This window comes from Myotis daubentonii, chromosome 2, assembly GCF_963259705.1.
Source record: "Myotis daubentonii chromosome 2, mMyoDau2.1, whole genome shotgun sequence".
Lineage (NCBI taxonomy): Eukaryota > Metazoa > Chordata > Mammalia > Chiroptera > Vespertilionidae > Myotis > Myotis daubentonii.
The window spans coordinates 107,744,850-107,769,200 of NC_081841.1; the positions used below are offsets into that span (position 1 = coordinate 107,744,850).

A 24,351-nucleotide genomic window follows, 5' to 3' on the forward strand; every position below is an offset into this window, starting at 1 on the left:
TGCAGCCACTGTGGAGAACAGTATGGAGTTTCCTCAAAAAACTAAAAATGGAACTCCCATTTGACCCAGTAATACCACTTCTAGGAATATATTCAAAGAAACCAGAAACACCAATCAGAAAGGATATATGCACCCCTATGTTCAAAGCAGCACAATTTACAATAGCTAAGATTTGGAATCAGCCTAAGTGCCCATGAGCAGATGAGTGGATTAAAAAACTGTGGTACATCTACACAATGGAATACTACACTACTATAAAAAGGAAGGAACTCCTACCATTTGCAACAGCATGGATGGAGCTGGAGAGCATTATGCTAAGTGAAATAAGCCAGTCAGAGAAAGATAAATACCACATGATCTCACACATTTGGGGATTATAATGAACAACATAAACTGATGAACAAAAACAGACCCAGAGACAGTGAAGCATTGATCAGATGCTCAAACCTCAGAGGGAAGGTAGGGGAGGGTGGAGGTAAAGGAGAGAGATTAACGAAAGGACTTGTATGCATGCATATAAGCATAACCAATGGACACAGAGTGAGGGCATGATCGGGGGTAGGGGGGTGCGAGGGGGCAATGGGGACAAAAGGACACATATGTAATACCTTAATCAATAAAGAAAGAAAAACAGAAGATGGCGGCATAGGTTAACGCCGGAGTTTGCTGCTTTGAACAACTACTTCAAAAGTGAAACCAAAAAACGGAAGGGACATCACCCAGAGCCACAGGAACGCTGGCTGAGTGGAAGTCCTACAACTAGGAGGAAAGAGAAACGCATACGGACACTCAGAGGAGGCGCAGTGCTGAAGTCAAATTCTGAGGTGCGGAGTGCGCGGAGCGGGCTGGCGGCGGAGGGCGCGGTTGTTGTTTTCAATCGGGAGGGAGTCGCAGACTCTGAGCACCAGATCCGGGCGAGCCTTTAGGGACCCAGACTCAAACGGGAGAAGCGGGACTGTCTGGCTTCGGTCAGAGCGAGTGCAGCTTTCTCTCCGAGCTTTGCAGCGGGTGCTGGGACTCAGAGAGGCAGAGCCCCTTGGGACAGGACTGAGAGCCGCCATAACTGCTCTCTCCGGCCCACCCTGTTGATCCTGTGCGACCCGCCCCGCCCAAGCCCTGCACAGAGGCATTTGCCGGATAGCCTCAGGCAAAGGCTAGATTAGCACCTCCCTAGAGGACAGAAGTTCTCTCACTGCTGACACAGCTGATTCTCATAGCCACTTGGCCTGGAGGTCAAACCCTCCCTGGAATTAGCTACAACAATCAAGATTTATCTATAAGACTGCGAACAAAGACCAGTAGGGGGTGCACCAAGGAAGCATAACAAAATGCGGAGACAAAGAAACAGGACAAAATTGTCAATGGAAGAAATAGAGTTCAGAACCACACTTTTAAGGTCTCTCAAGAACTGTTTAGAAGCTGCCGATAAACTTAATGAGCTCTACACGAAAACTAATAAGACCCTCGATCTTATATTGGGGAACCAACTAGAAATTAAGCACACACGGACTGAAATAACGAATATTATACAGTCGCCCGACAGCAGACCAGAGGAGCGCAAGAATCAAGTCAATGATTTGAAATGCGAGGAAGCAAAAAACATCCAACCAGAAAAGCAAATTGAAAAAAGAATCCAAAAATGCGAGGATAGTGTAAGGAGCCTCTGGGACAGCTTCAAGCGTACCAACATCAGAATTATAGGGGTGCCAGAAGATGAGAGAGAGCAAGATATTGAAAACCTATTTGAAGAAATAATGACAGAAAACTTCCCCCACCTGGTGAAAGAAGTGGACTTACAGGTCCAAGAAGCGCGGAGAACCCCAAACAAAAGGAATCCAAAGAGGACCACACCAAGACACATCATAATTAAAATGCCAAGAGCAAAAGATAAAGAGAGAATCTTAAAAACAGCAAGAGAAAGAAACTCAGTTACCTACAAGGGAATACCCATACGACTGTCAGCTGATTTCTCAACAGAAACTTTGCAGGCCAGAAGGGAGTGGCAAGAAATATTCAAAGTGATGAATAGCAAGAACCTACAACCAAGATTACTTTATCCAGCAAAGCTATCATTCAGAATTGAAGGTCAGATAAAGGGCTTCACAGATAAGGAAAAGCTAAAGGAGTTCATCACCACCAAACCAGGATTATATGAAATGCTGAAAGGTATCCTTTAAGAAGAGGAAGAGGAAGAAAAAGGTAAAGATACAAATTATGAACAACAAATATGCATCTATCAACAAGTGAATCTAAGAATCAAGTGAATAAATAATCTGATGAACAGAATGAACTGTTGATTATAATAGAATCAGGGACATAGAAAGGGAATGGACTGACTATTCTTGGGGGGGAAAGGGGTGTGGGAGATGTGGGAAGAGACTGGACAAAAATCGTGCACCTATGGATGAGGACAGTGGGTGGGGAGTGAGGGCGGAGGGTGGGGCGGGAACTGGGAGGAGGGGAGTTATGGGGGGGGAAAAAAAAGGAACAAATGTAATAATCTGAACAATAAAGATTTAATTAAAAAAAAAATAAAAAAATAAAGAAAGAAAAACAAAAAATGTGGAGTAAAGGGAGCCAGGCACATAAGATGGGCATTTACATTTCAAAAGCACAATAGCTAAGATCTGGAAACAGCCCAAGTGCCTATCAGTAGATGAATGGATAAAAAAGCTGTGGTACATTTATACCATGGAATACTATGCAGCAGTACAAAAGAAGGATCTCTTACCCTTTGAGACAGCATGGAGGGACCTGGAGAACATCATGCTAAGTGAAATAAGCCAGTCAGAGAAAGACAAGTACCACATGATCTCACTCATATGGGGAATCTAAGGAATAAAATCAATGGAGAAACAAAATAGATCCAGAGACATAGAAGCATGGAACAGTCTGTGGAATCTCAGAGGGAAGGTGGGGGAGGGAGGGTGGGTTGGAAGAGATCATCAACTAAAGACCTTGTATGCATATATGCATAACCCATGGACACAGACAATAGAGGGGTGAAGGCCTGGGGTGGGGTTTGGAGGTGGATGTGGGCTAGAAGAGGTCAATTGGGGGGGAGGGGGGGATGTGTAATACTTTCAACAATAAAGATTAAAAAAAATAAAATACAAAAAAATTTCAAAAAAACATTTCATAACTTTAATTTTTACAATATCCTGTTATACATAATTATTAATAACAAACTACAACGTTTGCTAATGATTGATTACTATAATCGTGTTGCATTCATTTCCCTTACATGTCTTATGGGCAGGTACAGCATTTCTCTCCACTAATACTAGCAGTGAATATTTTAGCAGCCAGTTGCCATATCATTAGTCTTGGACTGACTTGTTTGGTGTGTGCAATAGGAAATATTTCACTTTTGGAGAACAAGAAAAATAGGTTTATTTGTATTACGCTTATTAATTTGTGCAGTTATTCAGTGTCTGATAAGTTAATGTTCAAGAAAAAATATTAATTTTTATTAAAATATTATTTTTTAAAATAAAAAATACAATAAAAATAAAAAACACCAATTAAAAGACAACAAATAAATAGCATGAAATGAAAAAAATACATTTTCAAAGTAACCCCATAGAAGGAGTTGCAGGTGCCATGAAAATGACCCAGGCGATGGCCTGTTCACTGGTGAATGGTTCTCATCACTATCTTGAGCAGCCCTGACTTGCTGGCCATTTTTCCTGTCCCTAGGCTCAGCATCCTTCAGGTCCAACCCCCTCAGTGCTCAGCCAGACAATGTTTAAGCCCAACACCAACTGCACTTTTCCCCTGCTCAAGATCATTGTAGTTACTATTGGACTTGTGGGCATTCAGATTGTTCACGTTTATCTCTGGGAACGTGGGAAAAGGAGATGTCTGCTTTTTAGTATACAAATACCTTCTGTTTGAATTTTTAATTATGAGGGGGAATTAATTTTGTAAAATGGCTTTGGGTTTTAGTCCTCCTTAGAAAAGACATTCCCACTCTAAGATTATTATTTTTTTTTTCTTATTTTTTTCTTTTTTTTTAATATTTTATTGATTTTTTACAGAGAGGAAGGGAGAGAGATAGAGAGTTAGAAACATCGATGAGAGAGAAACACCGACCAGCTGCCTCATGCACACCCCCCACCGGGGATATGCCCGCAACCCAGGTACATGCCCTTGACCAGAATCGAACCCGGGACCCCTCAGTCCGCAGGCCGACGCTCTATCCACTGAGCCAAACCGGTTTCGGCAAGATTATTATTTTTTTTATATTCTCCTGTTTTTCATTTAGTGCCTTTACAGTTTTATTTTTAATATTTAAATCTTTACTTTATGTGGAGTTTATTTAAGTGAGAAATGAGATAAGGGTCCAATTTTCTATTTTTTTCCAGGTGGTTATTCATGTATCCCAATATATAGCATTGAAGAAATGATTTTCTTCCACAGAAATAAAATCTACTTTTATCATACACTAAATACTCTGCTTTTGTGTATTTGTGGACTCTTTATTCTGTTCATTCATCTATTTAGGCACCACCTCACATTTTAATTAATATAGCTTTATAATGTATTTTTAATGTGTAGACTAGTTAATCCTCCCTCATTACTTGTTTTCAACCCTGGCAATGTCAAATTTTTAGAAAAATGTGTGCTGTAGAATCAGCTTTTTATTTCTTTTAAGATAATCTTGTTAGGACTTTTACTGTGATACCATTAATTTTTACAGGTTAATTCAAGAAAAATTGGCATCCTTCTGATAAGTGCAAGTGTCTTCTGGATCCCTCCACAGTTGTGGAAAGTTTTTTCCTGATGGATCTTGTATGTTTCTTTTTAAGTTTCTTATTACGTATTTAATTAAGGATCCAGATTAAATTATATTTTCCTCTGCTTCCTATGACTTCATTTAAGCTTTAATATTAAGTATTTATTCAAACAAACAGAAAACCATAGTGGTGTTAAATAGTATCTGGACACTCTAATTAAATCTTTCTCTTTAAATTTTGGACTATCTTTAGATTAGATACACATGGAAAACTCATAAAATAGATAATCACCTTTATCTTTTAAATTTTTATTTATTGAACTTTAGAGAGAGAGGGGGAAAGGGAAGGGAAGGGAAGGGAAGGGAAGGGAAGGGAAGGGAAGGGAAGGGAAGGGAAGGGAAGGGAAGGATTTGTTGTTCCAGTTATTCGTGGGTTGATTCTTGTATGTGCCCTATGGGGATCAAACCCACAACATGGGCATATATTAGGACGACACTGTAACCAACTGAGCTACCCAGCCAGGGCTGATAATCACCTTTCTTTAATGATACTGTCTTCAAGAAGCAATTCATATCCATACATTGCACTTAAAGTATATATAATAATAAACACATTATTTAAATTATATACCAGGTACTTATAACCTAAAGTGTTCAATTTCCTCTGGAATAGTTAGCTGGCTGATATTAACTGACAAGACCCATGTCATATATAAAAAAATTGAGACCGACCACTGTGGCTTAGTTCATCGACCTATGAACGAGGAGATCACAGTTCCATTCTTGGTCAGGGCACATGCAGGGGTTCAATCCACAGTAGGGGGCATGTAGGAGGCAACTGATCAATAATTCTCTCTTGCCCTGACAGGTTTGGCTCAGTGGATAGAGCGTCGGCCTGCGGACTGAAAGGTCCCAGGTTCAATTCCGGTCAAGGGCATGTTCCTTGGTTGCAGGCACATCCCCAGTGGGGAGTGTGCAGGAGGCAGCTGATCGATGTTTCTCTCTCATCGATGTTTCTAACTCTCTATCCCTCTACCTTCCTCTCTGTAAAAAATCAATAAAATATATTTTTTTAAAAAATTCTCTCTTATTAACTAGAGGCCGATGCACAAATCTGTGCACGGTTGGGGTCCGGCCAGCCCGCCATGATTAGAGCAAATTGGGCCGGGCCAGCCAGGGGGAGGGGACATGGGAGGTTGGCCCACCGGCCCTGTCCCTGATTGGGGGGGGGAGGCGATCGGGGGCAGGGCCAGTCAGAGGGAGGGGCCACAGGTGGTTGGCGGGCTGGCCCCACCCCCTGGTCAAACTTCCAGTTTAGGGGCAATTTGCATATTAGGCTTTTATTATATAGGATGTTTCTACCTCTCTCTAAAATCTATAAAAACATATTTTAAAAAATTTTGCTTGTAAAAAAAAAAATGTAAGACACTTCACATTTGTGAGCCTGAAAAGCTTGGCAAGTGAAGATGGTGCACTCTTACCGGGACAGGATTCCCACAAAACTTCTCACAGGAGAGCCATGCAACAAGGGCTTCACGTTGCCAAGCTGGCTCAAAAACTCTGTGGTTTCATTCACTCTGCCAACTCTAAATATCTGCAGGATGTCCACTGGGCTTTTACTGTAAGAATTAGAAGAAAAACAAAGTGAAAAATCATTATCAGCAGAAACCACAAAACAGCCCCAATGTCGGATGCAATGAATCATAACACATTTTATTTTCAAAATATTATGCAGCCATTCCAGCCATTAAAAATAAAATCACACTCAAAAATAAATAAAGCTATGAAGTAAAACTTATAGTAAATATAAATTTTAATAGATTATAAAACTATATGCATAGTATGATCCAAAATATTATATATATGCTCATTCATTCACTTATGCATTCAATGATTAGACTCTGTGCCAAGTATTCTGCCAGGCACTGGAAATAAGATAACATGGTATCTAGGGCTTCATGGAGATTACATTCTAATGAAAGATAAAAATCAACAAGTTAACAAATGCCTGACTTTAAGTGCTACTAAAGAAATAACCAGGGCCCTAGCCGGTTTGGCTCAGTGGATAGAGCGTCAGCCTGCGAACCGAAAGGTCCCAGGTTCGATTCTGGTCAAGGGCACATGCCCTGGTTGCGGGCTGGATCCCCTGTGGGAGGCATGCAGGAGGCAGCCGATCGATGATTCTCTCTCATCATTGATGTTTCTAACTCTCCCTCTCCCTTCCTTTCTGAAATCAATAAAAATATATTTAAAAAAAAAGAAAAGAAAAGAAATAACCAGGCCCTGGCCAGTTGTTCACTGGTTAGAGTGTTGGTCTGAGGACGGAAGGGTTGAGGGTTCAATTCCCAGTCAAGGGCACCAACCTTGGTTGCATGTTCATCTCCGCCCCAGTTGGGGCAAGTGTGGGAGGCAATCAATCGATGTGTCTCTCTCACATTGATATTTCTCTCTCTCTCCCCCCCCTACTCTCTCTAAAAAAAAATCAATGGAATAAATGTCTCCAGATGAGGATTAAAAAAACAACAAACCCGCCGAAACCGGTTTGGCTCAGTGGATAGAGCGTCGGCCTGCGGACTGAAAGGTCCCAGGTTCGATTCCGGTCAAGGGCATGTACCTGGGTTGCGGGCATATCTCCAGTAGGAGATGTGCAGGAGGCAGCTGATCGATGTTTCTCTCTCATCGATGTTTCTAACTCTCTATCTCTCTCCCTTCCTCTCTGTAAAAAATCAATAAAATACATTTTTTAAAGGAAAAAAAAAAACAAAACCAGCCAGGTTCAGAGAGAGGTGGTCAAGAAAGGCCTCTCTTTGGAAGTGACATGTATTGGAAGATGGTGTAGTACAGCGGTTCTAAACCTGTGGGTCGCGACCCCTTTTGGGATCGAACGACCCTTTCACAGGGGTTGCCTAAGACCATCGGAAAACACATATATAATTACATATTGTTTACAGTAGCAAAATTACAGTTATGAAATAGCAGCAAAAATAATTTTATGGTTGGGGGTCACCACAACATGAGGAACTGTATTAAAGGGTCGCGGCATTAGGAAGGTTGAGAACCACTGGTGTAGTACATATTTTAAAGATCTAACTGCTCATTGTAGGAAAACATATTGGATAGAGCAGGAGTGGCAAGAACATCAGGAAGGGTGGTTGGTATAATTGAGAGAACAGTGTTCTGCACTAAAGATGGCAGCATTGTAAAAGAAAACCAGTGAATTTTAACCAGATATTTGGAAGCAGAGCAGACAGAACATGTGATGTGGGGATGAGGCAGAGAGAATCATCAGTGGCTCAGGGTGGATGGCTAAAGTGGGGAGACAAGAGGAAAGACTGGGGGTACTACTGAGGGAAAGAGTTGTAGGTACCAAGGGGTTATGAAAGCTTATTGAGCACGTCTTCCCAGCTCCACACTCAGTGGTGTCAGGTCAGTAGCTTGATATGAGCTATGGTAGGAGTATTTACACCACAGAAATCAGCAAATATTATAAATCAGGACTTTTATTCGGAGAGCTGGCCTACTAGTACACTACTGGGTGAAGAGAAGAATCAATAATTCAACTTGGAATATGTTCTACAACACCAAAGTATTTACAGTGGTTATATAATCTCTGGGTTATCTCTGGGTGGGAAGATTTGGAGTGATCTTTCATTCTCTTCATGTTTCTTGTTGTTAATCCTCATCCGATGACATTTTTTTTCATTGATTTTTAGAGAGTGAAAGGGAGGGAAGGGGGGGGAGAGGAGAGAGAGAGAGAGAGAGAGAGAGAGAGAGAGAGAGAGAGAGAGAGAGGTATCAGTTTGAGAGAGACACATCAATTGGTTATCTCCAGCACATGCCCTGACTGGGGTGGGGATAACCTGCAACCCAGGTAGGTGCCCTAGACTGGGAATGGAACCCGCGACCCTTTGGTGTGCAGGCAACACTCTACCACTGAGCAACACCAGCCAGAGCTCTTCATATTTTTATACAGTCTCTAAATTTTCAACAAAGAATATAAATTTTAGAACAACAAAAATTTATGTAAAAAATCATTATTAGTGAAATGAAATGGAGAAATCTAATTTTTCCCAGCAGCAAAATCTCTCCCTAGGAAGAGGCCCACCTTTGTTGTATAAATACTTGTGGGCAGGAGGTGAGATCTCTAAGGGCTTGCTTGACTCACATTAGATGACTGAACTACACCCGCCTCCTCAGCTCTTAAGAACGTAGCTCTTCCTTCCCTTTGACTCCATGTTTGGCTTCTTTCACTCAACAAAATGTTTTCAAGGTGCGTCTGTGTTGCAGCATGTGTAAGTGCTTCATTCCTTTTCAGGGCTGAATAATATTCCATTATATGTATATACCATAATTTTGGAAATAACCTTTGGGCTTTTGAATAGTGCTGCTATGACCATTCATGCACAGTATCTGTTTGAGTACTTGTTTTCAGTTCTTTTGGGTCTATAAGGAGGAGTGAACTTACTGAGGCAAACGATCATTCTGTGTTTAATTTTTTGAGAATCACCAAATTGCAACTGCACCACTTTACGTTCCACAAGCAATGTGTGAGGGCTCCTATTTCTCCACATCCTCACCAACACATATAATTTTCCACTTTTAAAAATTTAACCATCTTAGTGGGTGGGAAGTGGTATTGGGAATGGAATTTGAAGATGATCACCCAAGGAAGACAGAACATATTTTGAGATAGGTTTGAATCCATCCACAGGGAGGCATGGCTAGGTCTGGTTCTAGTGGAGTGCTGGAAAACCAACTCCTAACAACAGCAAAACCTACACGAGATCTAATTTGTAGCATTTATGATTCATGTGCTGCTATGAACATACACATATTTTTTTGTATTTTAAAATCTTAATTTAGGTGCATTTTCTTATGTAACACCCTTCAAACACAAACTTAAATACCCTTTTGATTTAAATTTTTAAAATTTAATTCTCATCAAGATTGGGTAACTTTGAAATCCGAGCAGAATAGTAGGGAGTGTTTTCAAGCATAGCATACTGCCTATTATAAACACATACAAAAGTAATTGGTCATCACAACACATTTATCTTATTATTGAGAATTAATGTATCTAGGTAATTGTGGCAATCGGCTTTGTATCCATACTTGAAAAAGCATTACAGAAGAACAGATCCACACCCGTTTCCTTATGCTTACCTGCAATTATTTTGCAATACCTCTTCTCTAACTCTTAAAAATTCCTCCGAGTTCTGTTCCACATGTTCAATCTTGCATCTCAAAGCTCGGTATTTGGCAAGAAATGGCGGGTTGGGTTTCGACAGATTAGTTTCACAGACATTAACCATGTCTCTTATTAGCTGTGGATAAAAATGATACACAGATGTTAGAATTACCACATATGCAAATATTTATATCACATTACGCTTTCTCAAAAAGATTGGAAAATAACCTTTATTCTCCAAAGCTTTTTGTTTGTTAATCCTCACCTGAGGATACTTTTTCCATTTATTTATTTATTATTTTTTAGAGAGAGTGGAAGGAAAGGAGAGAAGGAGAGAGAGGATGAGGGAGGGAAGGGGGGGGGAGAGAGAGAGAGAGAGAGAGAGAGAGAGAGAGAGAGAGAGAGAGAGAACATCAATGTGAGACAGACACATCAATTGGTTGCCTCCCACACGTGCCCTGACTGGGGCAGGGATGAACATACAACCAAGGTATGTGTCCTCGATTGGGAATCGACCTGAGACCCTTTAGTGTATGAGCCAATGCTCTTACCACTGAGCCACAGCAGCCAGGACTATTATCCAAAGCTATTTATTTATTTATTTATTTTTGTTAATCCTCACCCGAGACCCGAGGATATTTTTCCATTGATTTTCAGAGAGTGGAAGGGAGGGGGAGAGACAGAGAGAAACATCTATGTGAGAGAGACATATTGATCGGTTGCCTCCTGCACATGCCCCAACTAGGGCCGGGAGCAAGCTTGCAACAGAGGTAATGTGCCATTGACCAGAATTGAAGCCAAGACCCTTTAGTCTGCAGGTCGATGCTCTATCTATTGAGCCAAACCGATTAGGACCAAAGCTCTTGATTAAAATCTGCCTGTACAATAGGTGGCATATATTTTTTTAGGGATTTTTTTTTATTGATTAAAGTATTACATATGTGTTCTTATTCCCCCATTGCCTCCCCACCCCAGTCCTGTTCATGCCCTCACCCCCACCCCCTGGTGTCTGTGTCCATTGATTATGCTTATATGCATGCATACAGGTCCTTTCGTTGATCTCTCTCCTTTACCTCCACCCTCCCCTACCTTCCCTCTGAGGTTTGAGCATCTGATCAATGCTTCACTGTCTCTGGATCTGTTTTTGTTCATCAGTTTATGTTGTTCATTATAATCCCCAAATGAGTGAGATCATGTGATATTTATCTTTCTCTGACTGGCTTATTTCACTTAGCATAATGCTCTCCAGCTCCATCCATGCTGTTGCAAATGGTAGGAGTTCCTTCCTTTTTATAGTAGTGTAGTATTCCATTGTGTAGATGTACCACAGTTTTTTAATCCACTCATCTGCTCATGGGCACTTAGGCTGTTTTCAAATCTTAGCTAAGGTAAATTGTGCTGCTATAAACATAGGGGTGCATATGTCCTTTCTGATTGGTGTTTCTAGTTTCTTGGGATATATTCCTGGAAGTGGAATCACTGGGTCAAATGGGAGTTCCATTTTTAGTTTTTTGAGGAAACTCCATACTGTTCTCCACAGTGGCTGCACCAGTCTGCATTCCCACCAGCAATGCATGAGGGTTCCCTTTTCTCTGCATCCTCTCCAGCACTTGTCTTTTGTTGATTTGTTGATGATAGCCATTCTGACAGGTGTGAGATGGTACCTCATTGTTGTTTTGATTTGCATCTCTTGGATGATTAGTGACTTTGAGCCTGTTTTCATGTCTCTTGGCCTTCCTTCTGTCTTCTTTCGAAAAGTATCTATTTAGGTCCATTGCCCTTTTGATTGGGTTGTTTTATCTTCCTTTCGTTAAGTTGTGTGAGTTCCCTGTAAATGTTGGAGATTAAACCCTATCGGAGATAACATTGGCAAATATGTTCTCCCATGCAGTGGGCTTTCTTGTTGCTTTGTGGATGGTTTCTTTTGCTTTTTATTTTAATGTAGTCCCATTTGTTTATTTTCTCTTTAGTTTCCATTGCCCTAGGAGCTATATCAGTGAAGACATTGCTTTGGCATATATCTGAGATTTTGCTGCCTGTGGATTCCTCTAATCTGTATATATAAAAGGCTAATTTGCAAAGTGTCCCCTCAAGAGTTTGACCGGGAGTTCCATCGCTTGCTATGATGTATGCTGACCACCAGGGGGCAGTGTGGAATGAAGGAAGGCCCTGGCGGGCAGCTGAAAGGCTCTGATCGGCCCTGATCGCCAGCCAGGCCTAGAAACCCTATCCATGCACAAATTTCATGCACCAGGACTCTAGTATTTTTATTGTTTCCCATCTTTCATTTAAGTCCTTTATCCACTTTGAGTTTATTTTTGCATATGGTGTAACTTTGAAGTGAACTGAACCAGCAGCCTCCCTACATCTGGACCCCTTGTTATACGGGATGATAAATGTCCTCATTTTTTCAAGTCAGTTGCAACTTTGGTTTTTTTTAGAAAGAATCCTAACTCATCTCCTTATGTGAAAAACTATTTTACAGAGTAGCGATTCTAAACATATTTGCAACTGTACTACTATTCCAATACATTACAGTTTGGAAATATGGTTCACAAAAACTCCCACAAGGACCCAATGCATTCTAAAATGGCTCAGCAATTTATTTTTGAGCAAACTCTATAGATAACTTCTATGATTCAGTGTTATCTTATTCATCAGATTTAAAAACACCTATCCCAATGTATTTTATTTTTATTTATTTATTTTTATTTTTTTATTATTTTTTAAATCTTTATTGTTCAGTTCAAATTATTACAGATTATCCTCTTTTCCCCCCCCCATAGCTCCCCTCCACCTGGTTCCCACTTCACCCCAGGCCCTCGTCCGCTCCCCAATGTCCTTGTCCATAGGTGTAAGATCTTTGTCCAATCTCTTCCCGCACCCCCATACCCCTTTACCCCCAAGAATTTGCAGTCCGCTCCCTTTTCATTCCCCTGATTCTATTATAGTCACCAGTTTATTCTATTCATCACACTTTTTATTCATTTGATTTTTAGATTCACTTGTTGATAGACATGTATTTGTTGTCATTTTGTTGTTCATAACTTTTTATCTTTACCTTTTTCTTCTTCCTATTCTTAAAGAATACCCTTCAGCATCCTATCTAATAAAGAGGGAATATGAAAATTGACCATCACGCCATCACAAAGATGGAGGAGCCCACAGCCACAAGATGGCAACGCCTAGTCCCCTCAGCCCTGCCAGAGTCCCACAGGCCTTTCAGCCCAGCCAGGTGGGCGGCAGGTGCACAGTGCAGCCAGACCTGCCCTTAGCCCCCCAGCCCCCCAGGGCCGGCCTGAGGCAAAGGAAAGCCTCAATGTCGGTTGCCCAGCTGCCTAGGGCTGGCCCGAGGCCCCAGCAAGTCTTGGATGTTGGCTGCCCAGCAACCCAGGGTGGGCCCAAGGTGCAGGCAAGCCTCAGATGGCAGCTGCCCTGCTCCCCAGGGCCACCCAAGGCTCAGGTAACCAGTTCGGCTGAGGCTTGCGCTGCTGGCAATGGCAGCAGCAGAGGTGTGATGGGGGCATCGCCTTCTCCTGATTCCCGGGTTGCCACCTGCCCCTGAGGGCTCGTGGACTGTGAGACGGGGCAGGCTGGGCTGAGGGACCCACCCTCCAGTGCATGAATTTTCATGCACTGGGCCTCTAGTTTCATATAATACTGGTTTGGTGGTGATGAACTCCTTTAGCTTTTTCTTGTCTGTGAAGCTCTTTATCTGACCTTCAATTCTAAATGATAGCTTAGCTGGGTAGTGTAATCTTGGTCGTAGGTTCTTGCTTTTCATCACTTTGAATATTTCTTGCCACTCCCTTCTGGCCTGCATAGTTTCTGTTGAGAAATCCTCTGACAGTCATATGGATATTCCCTTGTAGGTAACTGTTTTTCTCTTGCTGCTCTTAAGATTCTCTCTTTGTCTATTGCCCTTGGCATTTTAATTATGATGTGTCTTGGTGTGGTCCTCTTTGGATTCCTCTTGTTTGGGGTTCTCTGTACTTCCTGGACTTGTAAGTCTATTTCTTTCACCAGGTAGGGGAATTTTTCTGTCATTATTTCTTCAAATAGGTTTTAAGTATCTTGCTCTCTCTCTTCTTCTGGCACCCCCATAATTCGGATGTTGGTATGCTTGAAGTTGTCCCAGAGGCTCCTTACACTGTCTTCATATTTTTGGATTATTTTTTCTTTTTGCTTTTCTGGTGGGTGTTTTTTGCTTCCTCATATTTCAAACCTTTGACTTGATTCTTGGGATCCACTAGTCTATTGTTGAATCTCTGTATATTATTCTTTATTTCAGTCAGTGTATACTTAATTTCTGACTGGTCCTTTTCCATTTTTTTGGTATACTCACTAAGATCCTTGAAGGTCTCACTAAGTTCCTCAGAAGTTTCTAGAAGATTCTTGAATAACCTTATAACTGTGGTTTTGAATTCTATATCCAGTATTTTGTTTTCTTCCATTTCTTTCCTTTGTGACATCTTTCTTTGTCTCTGCATTTTGGCTGCTTCCCTGTGTTTGTTTCTATGTATTGGGTAGCTGCTAAGTCTCCCTGAGTTGATAGAGTGGCCTTGTGTGGTAGGTGTCCTATAGAGCCCAGTGGCTCAACCTCCCCAATCACCTGAGGTGGACACTCTTATTGCACACCTTTGTGGACTGGGTGCACAGACTTGTTGTAGTTGAGCCTTGATTGCTATTGGTATCACTGGGAGGAACTGACCTCCAGACCAATTGGCTGTGATGACCAGCTGTGTCTACAATGGAAGAGCTGCTGTGCAAGAGACACCTTATGGGGCAGGACTTGCTTCAGTGGGGCTTTGGTGCTCACTGAGTCTGCCCCTTGAGTGTGTCTCTTATGGATGTGAAGAGTTGTAATCTGGTATGGTCTCACACTGACCACTGGGTACACTGGCTCTTGGATCTCCAAGGAGGTGCAAAGTCATCCACTTCCTGGGACCACCCAGCAGGAGCTACAGAGAGAGATGAAGATCCCTCCTCTTTCTATCAGGTTTGGAAGTGCCAGATGAGGCACAGCTATGAAGCAAGGCAGGCTGCTTCCTGTTTGACAGGTTTTAGGCTGAGAAAGGACAGGCCATTCATATGCAAAAGCTGCTGCACACAGCTTGGTTGGGGTTGTAAATTGGGTGGGGAGGGGTCTCAGGGAATCACCAGGGCAGAGCAAACAGCAATGGCTGCCAGTCAGCCTTGCACTGGAGAGGTCCCAACGCAGGAACAATGACCACTGTGAGCACCTCTGAGAGAAAGCCACCCTTGCATTCCTTCCCCGATGCCAGACAGTCCAGTTTCTCCCTGTATGTGTCTGGGTCTCCCCAGAGTCTCACCTGGAAATGGAGTTTAGAGCAATTGGGAGCTTGTATCTCCCTCCCGATAAAAAAAGCAGTGTACCTGGGTGCCAGCCCATTCTGGGCCTCTGCACCTCCTACCAGTCTCAATGCACTTTCTTCTTTACCTCTCTGGTTGTAGAACTTCCACTCAGCCAGCTTTCCTGTGGTTCTGGATGATAGTTGTTCTGTCTTTTCGTTGTAATTTTGATGTGGTTGTGGGAGGCAGCAAGTACAGGTGTTTACCTATGCCGCCATCTTGGTTCTCTCTATTTATTTTTTTAATCCTCACCCGAGGACATGTTCAGAGACATTGAGAGAGAGAGAGAGAGAGAGAGAGAGAGAGAGAGAGAGAGAGAGAGAGAGAAAGAGAGAGAGAGAGGGAGAAAGAGAGAGAGAGAAAGGGAGAGGGAGAGAGAGAGAGAGAGAGAGAGAGAGAGAGAGAGAGAGAGAGAGACATTGATGTGAGAGAGAAACATCAATCAGTTGCCTTCTCTATGTGCCCCAACCGGGGATTGACCTTGCAACCCAGGTGCGTGTCCTGACCCAGAATTGAACCGGCAACACTTCAATGCCCTCCAATCAACTGAGCCACTCCACCTGGGCTCCCCCAATATATTTTAAATGGAATTCTATATTCCAGAGATTTACCTGGCAGAGGTCCTCTTTCTTGGCTAATAGTCTCAGGCTAACTTTTTCAGTAGCTATACCTCTGTGAGGTATTAATCTGTAGAAGTCACTCATCATCTTTTGCAATTGTTCTTCAGTCTCTCCACTTTTCAGTGCTGCCTTTACTAGGAGGAGAATTCCCTCTGCCTTGCTTACCTTTAAAAGGAAGATGACATATGCTTATTAAAATTAGATCTTGATAATCACAGAGAAAGTGAAGAAATGTATAAAAATAGCTAAAACCGTTGTTAGATATGTTGCAATGGTTAGTTTTCTGGGCATGGGTCATAAAACAAATGAAAAGTTTACTGGAGATGTATCTTGGTTACGATGATAATGCCACGAGGAGTTTTCCAAAACTGGGCTCAGCTTAACTAAAGGAAAGAACCAGAGTCTTCGATATCTAATATATATATATATATATATATATTTATATCTATGTCCACAGAGAGAAGAATACTCATGTAATAGTAGGAAACTTGCTTTTAACATAAGACATTTAGAAAGATGTCAGAATCAAACCAGGAGCAAAACCCACCAAAACATGTTTCAAATTACACAAGTACTTTTTGGAATTTATCCCAAGAGACCTTTTTATTGTTTTTTTGCCCTGAAATAAATTCATTTAATTCCACAGAGGAATTGTCTGTATTATTTAAATATGACAATGTAGTTGCACAAGTTGGACCACTGGGAACATTTTCTTTCATTTGCTTTTCAATAGCATATAATTAAGAAGAGCAAGTTCTGAAGGGCTAGGAACCTGCCTGCCTTTCCCTCGGATGGTCAGAGGCACAAGGTTCTGAAGCAGGTACTACAGAGGATATTAGGGTCTGAGTATCTAAGGAAGGACCATGAGCACCCCTGTCTCTCAGGCCTGCTCTAAGTCTCTTGACCCAGAGGAACAGGCTTCCTAATGAGCCAATCTTTGATCAGCTCTCATGTCTGACATTTTACATGTGGGAATGTCTGGTTTTCCTTTCTTTTTTCTTTTTTTTTTTTTTGTTTAAAATATATTTTATTGATTTTTTACAGAGAGGAAGGGAGAGGGATAGAGAGTTAGAAACATCCATCAGCTGCCTCCTGCACACCCCCTACTGGGGATGTGCCCGCAACCAAGGTACATGCCCTTGACCGGAAACAAACCTGTGACTCTTCAGTCCACAGGCCGACGCTCTAGCCACTGAGCCAAACTGGTAAGGGCTCCTTTATTTTTTAAATATTTTTTTATTGATTTCAGAGATGAAAGGAGAGGGAAAAACAGAAACATTAATGATGAGAGAGAATCATTGATTGGCTGCCTCCTGCATGCCCCCACTGGGGATAGAGCCTGCAACCCGGGCGTGTGCCCTGACTGGGAATCGAACCATGACCTCCTGGTTCATAGGTCGATGCTCAACCACTGAGTCACATCGGTGGGGCTGTTTGGTTTTCTTAAAAGCTCATCTCCCCTCAGTGTTCTCGTTGTCCTCTACTCCAGCATAAGAAAAAAGAAGAGGAATGCATCAAAAAACAACTGAACCAGTGCTCAAACAGAAGTGGTACCATTAAAGCTAAGAAACCAGGAAAGCAGTTTTGTCAGGTTAGGCAGCCGTGGGCAAACTACAGCCCGCGGCCCGGATCCCGCCCGTTTGAAATGAATAAAACTAAAAAATAAAAAAAAGAACGTACCCTTTTATGTAATGATATTTACTTTGAATTTATATTAGTTCACACAAACACTCCATCCATGCTTTTGTTCCGGCCCTCCGGTCCAGTTTAAGAACCCATTGTGGCCCTTGAGTCAAAAAGTTTGCCCACCCCTGGGTTAGATTCTCTGTTTCAAGGATATGCATGACTTACATCGTTAAGACTGATCCTGCTCATGGACTCCAGGAGCGTGTGCTCCAGGTGGCCGAGAGCCTCTGCCCAAATCATCTCCACTAAATCGCTCACCTCTTGGCTCAGAGTGCTTGAATGTATTACCTCCTCCAAAAGCAACTGCAACAAACAGCAAAACAATACCAACAGAAAGTTTTCATGGGTAGGTTTATTTTTAATGGAGATGATTAGAGTTATGAGAAGAAATAATTATAGCCAAGGAGAGCCACCCGCACTCAAGTAACTGTTAATACTCAGGCCTCATTTTTCTGCTCAGCTCTCCCTCCACCTCCTCCCTATACCCTTTCTCTGTCCCCCTTCTCTCTTTTAGTCCCATATTATTTTTCCTTTCTTCACCCTACCAACTAAAGGCCTGCCAGTGGAATTAGAAGTTAAGTGGTATTAAGGGTTAAGGCCCCTGACTCTTGGCCTAGGTCAGTGGTTGGCAAACCGAGGTTCGCGAGCCACATGCGGTTCTTTTGCCCCTTGAGTGTGGCTCTTCCACAAAATACCACGTGCGGGCTCGCACGTACAGTGTGATTGAAATTTCGTGGCCCATGTTCCAAGCCTGTTGAAACATTGCCAAGAAAATAATTCTGATATTGACATTTGCTATTTCAAAATAGCACTTTTAAATATGAGGGAAGCTTTTCTCAACAGGTTTCAGGAATTCAGAAACAGCAAAGCGACCGTTAGCCTTTGTTAAAAACCCCTCAATGCTACTGTAACAGAATTAAATTTTTCTCCCTTTAATATTGACATTGGCAACTTTGAAATGCAATTGCTGGATTTAAAAAACAAAGAACTGTGGAGCTCGAAATTTGAACGTCTTTGTGCTGATATAGAAATATTGGAGAAAAACAGCTGTGAACTTAGTTCACAGCACAAGTGGTCTGCTTTGAAAGACCTGGAGAAGGAAGATTTGTTGGTTTTTTAACACCTGGAATAGTATTCCTGACTCACATAATCAACTGAAACAACTAGCGTTTGCTGTTCTTTCCTTATTTGGGTCTACATATTTATGCGAACAATCATTTTCAAGCATGAACCTTATCAAGAGTAAATTGAGAAGTCGTCTTATTGATGAGAACCTGGAATCGTGCCTAAAATTAAAAACAACAACATACAAACCTGACTTACCCAACCTTTCCAAGGAGATGAAAGGCCATTGTTCACATTAGTGTTTGTCAGTCCTTGTCATGATTTAATTTTATGGATATTGTAAGGAATTTAATTTTATCAATATTAAGTATGATATCAAGTTTTATTCAAGTACCTATAGTTTAACTAAGACTTAAAACTTTAAGTAAAGTTTATTAAGTTACTTTAAGTAAATTTATTAAGTTAATTTTAGGGAATGTTGTGGAGTGAAAGAAGAAGTAGTGTTGAGGATTGAGAAAGGTATGTTGAGATGGTCTGGACATACAGAGAGGATGAACGAAAGGAGAGAGACCAGTGATGGCGAACATTTTAAGCTTGGCGTGTCAGCATTTTGAAAAACCCTAACTTAACTCTGGTGCTGTGTCACATATAGAAATTTTTTGATATTTACAACCATAGTAAAACAAAGACTTATCCTATCTAATAAAAGAGAAACATGGTAATTAGTGTACAACCGCTACCCTTCCCATTGGCTAATCAGGGTAATATGCAAATTAACTGCCAGCCAAGATGGCGGTCAGCAGCCAGGCAGCTTGAAACTAACATGAGGCTTGCTTGCTTCAGTGACGGAGGACTCCAACGTTCCCCGCCTGCCGCTGCAGGCCTCTGAGCTGCAACGCTAAGCAACTATGTTACAAATATAGAAGCTAAACAAAACCCCAGAAACCTGCTTTAGTCCGCCAGGCTTCAGCCAGCAGGATCACAACATTGTTTCAAATACAGCAGGTAAACAAAGGCCAGAAACCTGCTTTCAGCGGAGGAGGTCTAAGAGCTGGAGCCAAGCCTCAAAGCTAAAGCTGGCCCAGAATAAAAAAAAAGAAAAAAGAAAAAAAGGAGTGGTTGGGAGCTTCAGTCACCCGCCAGCCTGAAAACAGCCCTCAGCCCCTCACCCAGACTGGCCAGGCACCCCTGTGGAGACCCCCTCCCTGAAGGGTGTGTGACCAGCTGCAAACAGCCATCATCCCCTCACCCAGGCTAGCCAGGCACCCCAGTGGGGACCCCCACCCTGAAGGGTGTGTGACCAGCGGAAAACAGCCATCATCCCCTCATCCAGGCTGGCCAGGCACCCCAGTGGGGACCCCCACCCTGATCCAGGACACCCTTCAGGGGAAACCAGCCGGCACCCACCCGTGCACCAGGCCTCTATCCTATATAGTAAAAGGGTAATATGCTTCCCAGCACCGGGATCAGCGGAGCCGCGAGGCCTCCCAGCAGCGGGATCAGCGTGACAGGGGGCAGCGCCCAAACCCCCTGATCGCCCTGCGGCTCTGTGTGTGACAGGGGGCGGGGCCACAACCTCCCTATCCGCCCTGCTCTGTTCGTGACAGGGGAAGGCGCCCCAACCCCCTGATCAGCCCTGCTCTGTGCCTGATAGGGGGAAGCTCCCCAACCCCCTGATCGGCCCTGCTCTGTGTGTGACAGGGGGCAGCGCCCCAACCACCTGATCGGCCCTGCTCTGTGTGTGACAGGGTAGAGCCATAACCTCCCCATTGGCCCCGCCCTGTGTGTGAGAGTGGCGGCGCCCCAACCCCGTGATCGGCCCTGCTCTGTGGGTGAGAGAGGGCGGCACCCCAACCCCCACCCCACGGGCCCTGCTCTGTGTGTGATAGGGTAGAGCCATAATCTCCCCATCAGCCCTGCCCTGAGTGTGACAGTGGCGGCGCTCCAACCCCCGATCCACCCTGCTCTGTGTGTGACAGGGGGTGGTGCCCCAACTCCCCTATCGGCCCTACTCTGTGAGTGACAGGGGGGAGCTCCCCAACCCCCTGATCGACCCTGCTCTGTGCATGACAGGGTACGGAGCCCCAACCCCCATGATGGGCCCTGCTCTGTGAGTGACAGGGGGCAGCGCCCCAACCCCCTGATTGGCCTTGGTCTGTGCGTGACGGGGTGGCACCGCAACCTGCCCATCGACCCTGCCTTGAGTGTGACAGGGGGCGGTGCCCCAATCCCCCAATCAGCCCTACCCTGAGCGTGACTGAGGGTGGCATCGCAACCTCCTGATCCGCCCTGCTCTGTGCATGACAGGGGGCGGCGCCCCAACTCCCCAATCAGCCTGCTCTGAGCCCAACCAGGGGCTGCACCTAGGGATTGGGCCTGCCCTCTTCCACCCGGGAGCAGGCCTAAGCCAGCAGGTCGTTATCTCCTGAGGGGTCCCAGACTGCGAGATGGCACAGGCCTCTAGTATTTTTTATATTTATATTTATTTTACATATTTAAATGCCATTTAACAAAGAAAAATCAACCAAAAAAATGAGTCCGCATGTCACCTCTGACACGTGTGTCATAGGTTTGCCATCACTGAGATAGACGAAACAAGTATACAAGACGAGTGTGGATGGGAGAGTTGGAAGGGGTCGACCTCAGCGAACGTACCTCAATCAGATTGAGAACGTTTTTAGCAACGGCCAGCTTAGGAGTACCCTAATTAAGTTAATAACAATGTACCTACCTATATAGTTTAAGTTTAAAAAATTTGGCTCTCAAAAGAAATTTCAATCGTTGTACTGTTGATATTTGGCTCTGTTGACTAATGAGTTTGCCGACCACTGGCCTAGGTTATAATGAAATCTTTTGAAATCTGTGATGATTTATTGCTGAAATAAGCCATAAGTTTTGGGGCTTATCCTGGAACTCACTTCTATCTCAGCTTCCATGCCTTTCTGTGGGTTCACTGTTCCTTTTCCTTTTCCTAACTCCCACTCTTCTCTCCTGCCAGTTTTTTATTTGCCATAAAGAAACATTTTTCTTAAAAATTATTAATCAATAACACAAAATAACATGGATAAACCAATCTTACTGCTTGCAATTTTTCAGATGCTAATTGGGTGGCTTCAGGGGTAAACAATTCCCTTAGTAGGAATCCTTGTTTCTTCAGTTCTTCAAGGTAATTTTCATAGTACTCACTTGCATCTTCAGAGGTTTGCTTTACAGAGAACTGCTTTCTAGGCTGTGAATAGAGTATGTGGCAAAGTGTGAGGATATGAGGATACAGTAACTTAGTATCAATCTTTATTGGACACAAACTATGTACCAGGAACATAAACAAAGCATTAGATCCCTGCTACTGTCAGGGGAGTCATGACAGGTATAAACCTCCTCTTGGACTGGTGGCTATAGGACGCCTCTCAAACATGGCAAAAAGAAGCATGTCATATTCAAGCTTCTTCATTTAAGAAGGTAGAGGTTAAGTTATTTTCCATCAAAAGGGTTTGATAAAGGAAAAGAGTGAGCCACAAGAGTCTCTTCTGGAACAGCTCCTTCTCTGCTGGTTAAGTGAGGCTCATTTCTGTCGAGGTGAACAGACTTGCCAATAGACTCAGAAGGGAGGAAGGCACCAGCCACAGCTCTCCGTGTAGAGAGCAGGGAGCAGGCTGGCCTAGGCAGCAGCCTCATTTGCTTTCTCAGTGGAAAAAAAAAAAGGTAACATATCTATCATGGTTTTCAAACTTGATTTTTACTTAGTTTTTACCCACACAACTAAATCCTCCACCAAATATAGTCCACATTTTGGGGTAAAAGGTTAACGAAAACTTTTCCTCTTCTTGAACACATCTGGCCTTGGATTAAAGTTTCTAGCTATTCCCATGGAAACCTGAAAAGCGTGGTGTGTAATATTAGGCAAAATCGCTTGGGTAATAGTAACCTGTCATTAATCAATTGCATTGGAACTGGGAGGTCAATGAATGAACCATAAACAGAAGGTGGGAAACCTGCACCTTGGGCTTCCCTGGGAGCAGGGACTCCAACAACAGTCACCTCCCTTAAGGGCCTCTTGACCCCAGCCCCTTATAAGAGGTCTGGACTCCTGCGGGTGGGCTTCTAAGTTCGGTGGACCTGCACCCACCCGATGTGAGCCTCCTTCCTTGCCTAGAACTGACCCTGGCATGGGAACAAGGTGAGTGTGTCCATAGCCTGAGTGAACTGCTCCTGGGACCACTCCCCTACTGAGCCGCACCTGTGCACCCTGCTGTTTCTTGTCTATAAGCAGAATGTCTAGATAGAAGATGGCTTGATGGTTTTGTAGCACTTTCTTTGAACTTTAGGTATTAGTTCTGATTTCATTTTTGTTTCATACTGTTTTGGGTTGGTCTCTGCAAAGCCTTCCTTGCCCCTCAGAGCCCACAACAGTTCATAGACATTTCACCATCACAGTGGATTAAAGTCATGAATGTGACATTTCCTCCCAGGTGGTGATTTCTGAGGACAGGTATGAGTATTTTTTATCTTTGGGTTCCAGCCTCTAGCAGACTGCTTGGTACCAAGTAGGTGCATAATGAGGTGTGTGAATGAGTTGCTTTGAGAGGTATATACACTAGTGAAGTTTCTGTAAGTGACTCAGAACAGGAGCAAGAACCCCACACAGGGTCTTCCTCTGATGAGCCCGCCCTGTGCTGCTCTGGTCAAGGGGCACTGGGTTCATCTTGCTCTCCTCACCTGACACTTTCCAAAAGGGAACACGTTTCCACTTTTCAAACCTATTTATAGGCAAAATGAAAAATATGAACAGGTCGGCTGGCTCACTGGCCAATGTTAAGGGAGCTAGTTATGAACAAGGGTGGATAAACACATGGGAATCGATATAAAGATCATTACCTCAGTGCCACCGTCTGGGAGGAAGTGTGCGACTATGAGGAAGGCTGGGTATCCGGGGTCCTGGGAGCACTGCAGTTCCACCACTGCAATTTCTCGACCTCCCTCTGTCCCCATCTGGAAAAAGAGCTTGGTCTTTCATAAATTGCATTCATTAAACAACAAACTACACACACCGTTTTAAAAGGTTGATTAGCCCTGGCTGGCTGGTTCAGTTGGTTGGAGCATCCCTTCCCATCCCCCCATCCCCACCCCCTCGTGTACCAAAAGATTGCAGGTTTGATTCCTGGTCAAGGCACATGCCTGAGTTGCAGGCTAGATACCCGGTTGGGGTGTGTATGGTAGACAACCCATAGATGTTTCTCTCTCTCTTTATCTCATTTTCTTCCTCTCTCTAAAATCAATAAAATGTATCCTCAGATGAGGATTTTTTTTTTAAAAAGTTTGATTATAAAAGTAATATATGCTCATTTGGAAATGTAATGTAGAAAATACAGAAAGGGGGAGAACCAAGATGGCGGCATAGGTTAACGCCGGAGTTTGCTGCTTTGAACAACTACTTCAAAAGTGAAACTAAAACACGGAACGGACATCACCCAGAACCACAGGAACGCTGGCTGAGTGGAAGTCCTACAACGTGGAGGAAAGAGAAACGCACACGGACACTCAGAGGAGGCGCAGTGCTGAAGTCAAATTCTGAGGTGCGGAGTGCGCGGAGCGGGCTGGCGGCGGAGGGCGAGGTTGTTGTTTTCAATCGGGAGGGAGTCGCAGACTCTGAGCACCAGATCCAGGCGAGTCTTTAGGGGCCC

General features: G+C 43.4%; 1 protein-coding gene across 8 annotated transcripts in view; it reads right to left on the reverse strand.

Annotated features, from left to right (window-relative positions):
- Window positions 1-24,351, reverse strand: part of PARP4 (poly(ADP-ribose) polymerase family member 4) — a 138,498-nt gene that overhangs the window by 103,614 nt on the left and 10,533 nt on the right. For 7 of the 8 annotated variants that reach the window (XM_059684146.1, XM_059684145.1, XM_059684147.1 and 4 more), the window contains 6 exons: window positions 23,546-23,659; window positions 21,750-21,899; window positions 17,771-17,908; window positions 15,911-16,084; window positions 9,902-10,062; window positions 6,220-6,357 (listed from right to left, as the gene is read on the reverse strand). In XM_059684146.1, coding sequence (XP_059540129.1) covers window positions 6,220-6,357; window positions 9,902-10,062; window positions 15,911-16,084; window positions 17,771-17,908; window positions 21,750-21,899; window positions 23,546-23,659 — 875 coding nt within the window. The remainder of the gene's footprint in view (window positions 1-6,219; window positions 6,358-9,901; window positions 10,063-15,910; window positions 16,085-17,770; window positions 17,909-21,749; window positions 21,900-23,545; window positions 23,660-24,351) is intronic. The other variant, XM_059684150.1, reaches the window with a different exon arrangement.